This window comes from Eptatretus burgeri, chromosome 10 (genome assembly GCF_056783735.1).
Source record: "Eptatretus burgeri isolate ZD-2024b chromosome 10, Ebu_testis_v1, whole genome shotgun sequence".
Taxonomy (NCBI): domain Eukaryota; kingdom Metazoa; phylum Chordata; class Myxini; order Myxiniformes; family Myxinidae; genus Eptatretus; species Eptatretus burgeri.
In genome coordinates, this window is record NC_140970.1 from 56,106,340 (window position 1) to 56,113,058 (window position 6,719).

General features: G+C 44.2%; 2 protein-coding genes and 1 long non-coding RNA gene across 6 annotated transcripts in view; 2 read left to right on the plus strand and 1 right to left on the minus strand.

The window, feature by feature from the left end:
* Positions 1-1,448, plus strand: part of FCHSD2 (FCH and double SH3 domains 2) — a 183,968-nt gene extending 182,520 nt beyond the window's left edge. For both annotated transcript variants that reach the window (XM_085898474.1, XM_085898475.1), the window contains one exon: positions 14-1,448. In XM_085898474.1, the coding sequence (XP_085754600.1) occupies positions 14-97 (84 nt within the window). In that variant the 3' untranslated portion in view covers positions 98-1,448. The remainder of the gene's footprint in view (positions 1-13) is intronic.
* Positions 1,449-1,575: 127 nt separating this feature from the next.
* The window catches only part of LOC147018623 (uncharacterized), a 63,965-nt gene continuing 58,821 nt past the window's right edge, over positions 1,576-6,719 (minus strand). Inside the window, exon 6 of the long non-coding RNA XR_015062471.1 lies at positions 1,576-1,705. This is a non-coding gene — a long non-coding RNA (uncharacterized LOC147018623). The remainder of the gene's footprint in view (positions 1,706-6,719) is intronic.
* Positions 1,599-6,719, plus strand: part of NWD2 (NACHT and WD repeat domain containing 2) — a 55,606-nt gene continuing 50,485 nt past the window's right edge. For all 3 annotated transcript variants that reach the window (XR_015062469.1, XR_015062470.1, XM_085898473.1), the window contains exon 1: positions 1,599-1,738. The gene's annotated coding sequence lies outside the window, so the exon portion shown is untranslated. The remainder of the gene's footprint in view (positions 1,739-6,719) is intronic.

Below are 6,719 nucleotides of genomic sequence, written 5' to 3' on the forward strand. Positions count from 1 at the left end.
TTATATCCTTTAGGTCAGAGTTGCACCACCACCACCAGCACCTCCCTCAAAAGAGTGTGCGTCCCAGAATGACCACCTTCAGTTTACGCTTGTCTGAGGCTCGCTTCAGATGGTGGGACAGCTCGACATTTCCAAAAGCCACAAGCCAAGACTACGGTTGCCACAATGTGGGCCAAATATTTGTTTCCTTGATCAGAAAGTAACTTCTGGAAATTGAGTTGTTCCACTCATGGCAGGGCCAGGTGCAATGTGAGCATTTCCATGCGATTCCACAGCAGTTTGCTTTGGACTTTGCTTGCAGGTTTAGGTAGCTTTTAATTGTTTCGAATAATTTAAGCTTTCATTTGTTCAGTCATTATATGTGTCGTCATGCTGGTGCCATTGACAAATTTGGAGGACTTCCATATTGCCTGTAATATTATGAAGATGTGTCGATGAGGACTTTATTCAGAAATCTTTTTTTTAATGATGGGCCATAAATGAAGGATGTTATGCCATAAAAGCTGAGAAAGGTCACGTGTCAATTGGGATGGGTTAGCTGGTGATGGGAGAGCAAATGAACGACAGTACTTGAATTATCACATTTTCTTTGTTTTTTTTTTGAGGAAGCATTGACACGTATGCAAGAATGTCAGGGTTTTTAGACATTCCACTCCCTTCTTCCCTTTTCTCCTCCACTCGAAAACATTTTCCTTTTGAACACTGTTCCCCTTTCTCATCCCTCCAATCCATTGCTGTGTATAAAATATGTCGATAGCCTCTAATTATGTGTATACTATGTGTGCATATGCATGCTTCTCTATCTGAATGTTTATTGTTCATTTCTCTAAAGGAATGAATGCAGATTCAAGATGGTTTTAGTCCACTTTATGCAAGCTTTTCAAATTTATACTATATATTTATATTATCATTTTGCAAAAAAAAAAGAATAGTTCAGCTGTGATTGAATGGGCAAGGAGCATTGTTCTATTTTTTCACGCTTTTGTAAAGTTTATTACAATCCAGGGCATACGGCACAATGTGTTGAGACATCAAAGTTGGATATTAAACCACCATGTATGAACCTGTAGGATGAAAGCTGATCACTTTAGAGCCAGTAAGTGTAACTCCGGTCTTTCAGTAACAATGGTTATTGACTAGAAGTGGTTGTTCAAACCACCCCAGGGAAAGGGGTGGCTTGGTGGGGGGAGGGGGGGGTGAGGCGAAAATTGGCTTTGTCTACTCGATATATATATATATATATATATATATATATATATATATATATATATATATATATATATATATATATATATATATATATATATCACCTTTGGATCATAATTATATAAATAAGTGCTCGCATCACATAATAATGTATATTATCTTGTATAATTACCATGTATAACATTCGACATATCTGTTTATAGCTCTGTCTCCTGTGGAAACGAATAAAATACAAAAATGGGTGTGGGTGGCATTATCTTGTATGATGTCAAGATTGAACAGGAGGAGGCGAAAGGATCTCCTTGTGCAGAGCGAGCTGCGTCACACTGGGGAGCGACGGGGGAGTCTCTGGGTGAGGTCAGAGTGGTGGGGTGGATGGGATGAGAAGGGAAGAAGGAGGGAGCGGCGATATACTGAGGTGCGCGGTATCCGCGCATCGTTCTGTACGCAGGTTCTCGACTCCAGCAGCACTCGCTGCACTCGGAAAGGGTCGCCGAGGCTGTAAAAACAAGCAACGTGGAAAAAAGAAAAGGTGAGGTGAAGCAGCATAGAGCACTCCATGGGAGTGGTGTGGGGAGCAGTGTTCCTGGGTTGGAGTGATGTGGGAAGATCCAGTGATGGAGATTGGAGATGCATGTTTGTGGATGAGCATGCGTGCAGACTGCACCCTTCCCCTCTACGTCTCTTCCTCTCTGCATGAATTGTTTTCATGATCAGCTCGAGGCGACACAGATCGCCATCGCATTCTGCACCGTTCAGACCACAACCTTGTATATGAACCTGAGCGTAAACCCCAGGACATTGGGCTGTAAGTGTATTCTCATTCATTTCTGATATTTCCATGTGAAGCTTTGTTTTATACAATAATAGAATTCCACTTGCTGCTGCCCGGGCGGCACGTTTTGCCGCATTTTAATGCGCAAAGCGTAGTCTCTGCGAGCGCCACGTCCTGCCTGAGCAGAGTCCTGGGTCTCATCCCCACGTCATGAATGCTTGGCACGCAATCGACTTGGGGTTTCCTTCTTTACCTAATCCCCAATAACGTCCTCGGTAAACACGGTTTGAATTTTTTTTCCGAATGCAATCCTTTTCCCTTTCTTCATCCGTTTACAACCTTGACATTGTTTCCCTCTGAAACCTGGCAAACTGCCCATGAGCTGTCCACCCCTCTCAAATTATCTCATAAGTAACCAACTCGACCCGGTTTCTCACTCGACTTTACGCTACAGCTGATACCCACACCAGGCTTGCCCTATATTTCCGTTCTCTTTCAGCCACTGTCTCCGATAAAATGTTGTTTTTTCACGTGCTGCTTTACAAAACTACCATGTGGTTCTCCACTTTCCCTTAAACCCCGTCATACTTGCATTCCCACAATGTTTACCGACGTGATATGCATCCACAAGCATGCTCCATCTCAATCAATCATGCACACATACAGTTTCTCACCAACCCACTCATTCCATTCCTGCCCGAAAATCGAACAACTAATGCTTACCGACTTATGAGGTGCATTCAAAACGTTCTATGAATGAGATACTGATAATATAGTCCATGGCACACCACCGTTGGTTTTATTATTAAATATACGAGTATATGTATTGAAAGAACATCTAAAATGTATTTTTGAGTGCATGTGTGTGTATAAATAATATCTATACATATCTGTTGTTTTTTTGAAAAATTGTCCTGAGGAATCTTGCTGAGAAGCGGGTGAAACATTGCTCGAGACCGGATCTGCTCTACTTGTTACCTCTGCCACCGAAGGTGGACAGAGGTTATGCTTTCACCCCTGTTTGTCTGTGTTTGTGAGCAGGATACCTCAAAATGTTATTGTCAGATTCGGATGAAATTTGGTGGACAGGTTTGGTGTGTGCCAAGAACAAAATGATTAGATTTTGGTGAAGATCTGAATCTGGATACTACAATTTTAGAGTGATTCTTCACTATTGAGAGATGGGGCCAAAAATTATATATAGCAGGATATCTGAAAAAGTTATGGATGTATTCGGACGAAACCTCATAGACAGGTTGAATGTGTGACAAGGACGAATCGATTCCACTGGTGTGGTGTGTGCCACGAGCCTCACCCCATTCGCCTGCCATTGGCCCGGGGCCCAGTCCATGTGTGGGGCAAATCGCCATAACCTTTTTACCCAGATCAGTAGTGTGCTGGCTGGCATCATGGCAAAAATTACAAAAAAAAAATTGTACATTGGACAGAATTGACTGAAGAGTTTGTGGTGAAATTATTTTTCCTTCTGGTAGGTGTGCAAACCAGCGACTCTCAGTCTATATGCCGCCCATGAAACTTCACGCTTATGCTCACAAAAGGCATTGTCACCATGTGTGCGCGTTCTTCTGTACGCCTCAAATGTGCACAAAAATTAAGTGGAAGCAATAGCAAGGAGTCCCACTGTGCGTTTGCAAGGGAATTTGTTCCCATTGGAGTGTGGAATATTTATGGAGTTTGCAAAGAATGTCAGGTCAGATCAGGTATGGGAGCATGCACTGGAGCAGCGCGTCGCTATGTCCATTTTTGTGGATGACACCTCAGCACCACTCCGCCACACACCACCGCAATCTGATCCTGGATGTTTACCCCGTGGTTTCCCTCCTATCATCAAAGAGTGGGGGTCCCAAAGGCTTTGCCCCAGTCCCGTCATCCAGTAAGATGCCCTGTGAAGGGCAGCAGTACAGGAGGTACTCCCACGGAGTGGGTTTTCAGATTTCTTTACGTTTTTGTATTTTGCCGAATGAAGGGTTTTAACGGTGGCCGGAGTGCAAATCCTGCCACCAACCTCCAAAAAAAAAAAAGTAACCCAACTGCAGGAGGGCGTCCGCAGACACAGTTGGGCATGAGATATGGATGGCCGTTGGCTCACGAGGAGCTCCTCTGCCCTCTGAAGAATGTCCTTTTACAGCATAATTGTCACCAACTGTAAGACTGCTAAGGTTTCTTGATGATGTGAATCGATAAAAAAAGTAATTATATGTTGGACGGAATTGAATGAATAGTTTGTGGTTATATTATTTTTTGCTTCCGGGAGGTGTGCAAACCAGCGAGTCTGAGCCTATACACCACCTATGTGCGCAACAAAAATGCACATACCTCAAAATTGCATGAATATCGATATTTGTAGACCACCTCTTGCACTGTCCAGACTGAAGAGCTCTTAAATGAGGTATTATTCAGCATTATACGTACTGTGGTTACGAAGTTTAACCTTGGAGCACAATCAAGACAATCATTAAGAAGTAGAAAGCCAATGGGGCTGCTAAAATTTGAGCATTGTTGGGATCTGTGAAGGGGAAGTTGTACACTTATGCATTTTACACTGTTCATATGATTGAGATTTACTGATGTTTAGAGCCAGTAAGTTTTCATGATCAGCCCTCTGACTGATTTTTTTAACACAGTTTTGAATTTTGCCTGGTGTTGATGAACCTGAGCAAGTTTTTTTTTTTTATTGCGTAGGATGAAATTTGTTAGGGTTTTTTGTTAGCTGTTAGGGTTAGTCCTGTCCCAAACAGCTAACAACCCTGGAGATATAATGGAAGACTCCAGCACTAACAGCTCGGTTCATTCACGAGCTACAATGAACCGATTTTCGGATATAAAAACCCACCTAAGCCCAGATTCAAACCATGCTGGACCAATGGAGGAAAAGACAAAAACGAACTGGGAACATTTCTGCAATAATTTATTTACAATCACTTGCAAAAGGACTCTGAGCAGACTTATCGTGGGATATACAGGCAAGATTTACAATGATCAAACACTTAAACAGTTCTACTTCAAGACGGCGCCACACACTCAGATGCGCACTCAGACGAAAATAAGGGTGAGGCCCTCACTCTTGCTCTATACTTAATGGAATAACTGACTTGGGACACCTGTATGTTGTATGTTCATTCATATATTTCATATTCATCAATATTGTTACGGTTGTGGAGATTCACAGAACACCATTCAGGTTCCCCGAAGATCAGTTATGTCGATAAGTGTGTGTCCAGATTAGATTTCCCCACCAATGTCTAAAGGGAATTATTCGTGTGCCGGGCTGTGCATCTTCGAGTTAGCCATTATTCTTTTCCGTCTTTAATTTCAAACAAACACACCACTCCTCAACAACATCTTCACAACCACGCCACCACCACCACTACCACAACGACATCTCAACAACCACGCCATCCCCACCACAGCGCCAACCACGACATCTCAACAACCTCGTCAATCTCCACAACACAGCGACCCTCCTCTACAAACAAAAACACCAGAGAACAATAGCAACGGTTAAAAAACAAGATGCTCCGATGAGAGACATCCCGATCACGCCTGGGATTCACCCGCCCCCCCCCCCATGTGCCGGGAAGGAGGAGGGGCGGATCCAGCCTGGGTAAAGATTCAAAGGTGAATAAGGGGAGGGCGCTGATTTGGGGTGAAAGAGCCCACGGCGGCCCCTCCCCTTGGGGGCGATAAAACTCCGCATTCGGAGGTGGCAAGAGAGCGATTGGAGAGACGCCGACACTGAGTTGGTGTGGAGAGTTGAGTGGGTGTGGGAAGTTCGGAGTCGGTGTGGAGAGTGCCAGAATCGGTGTGGAGAGCGCCAGAGTCAGTGTGGAGAGCGCTGGGCTTGAGTGCTGAGTCAAGTTCGGAAGTGGAGCTCGAGGGCAGTGGAGTCGGGCCGAGACACCGAGGGTCGCCGAACCAGGGCCCAGCGAGTCACCACGAAGGTGGCCAGGTAACCTGCATGGCCTTATGGAGCTCCTTCGGTCATCCCAGCTCCGAGGAACATTTAAGGCTTACGGGCCCAGTTCTCCCTTTTCTTTTCTGGGGTTCTTGCATGGAAGTCTGTGGTGCCTTGTCCATAAGTAGAATGGTTATAAGTGCATGTATGTAAAAGATAGACAACGGCTGTAGGTATTTTTGCTCGGGTCTTGTTCCTTGCCCCCATTCATTGCATACGTGTACAAATAAATGTCCCCTTTGTTGAATATTCACCTACTCGTTGCGTCCCTTCCTCCATTGAACTGCCATAATTGCGTTCGGAATATTAGCTGGTTTTTAACACTGATAAGATAATCGGGTCCGACGGGGCTTGGCGATATAAAACCACTCGGCAATCGCAAACGAAACGAGCTGCAAAAAAGCGGCTCGTTTCCGTGCAGGCTCCGTTGAGGTGAAAATCCCTGGCATTTCTATCTGCGCGAATAATTAGGTACATCGACAATTCGGCGATCAACCCTGTCACGCGTGGACAGAAGAGTTGGCTGATTTATGGTGTGGTTAACAACACCCGTAGCTGGGTTTCGGCGTTGATCCGAAAAGCTGCGACTGGATTGCCACGTTCGGTGGGCACGTGTGGCCGCAAATTAGCTAAAGGCGGTCGCCCGCACGCCGGAGTGGCGAGAATCCACAACAATATATATATATATATATATATATATATATATATATATATATATATATATATATATATATATATATATATATATATATATATATATAT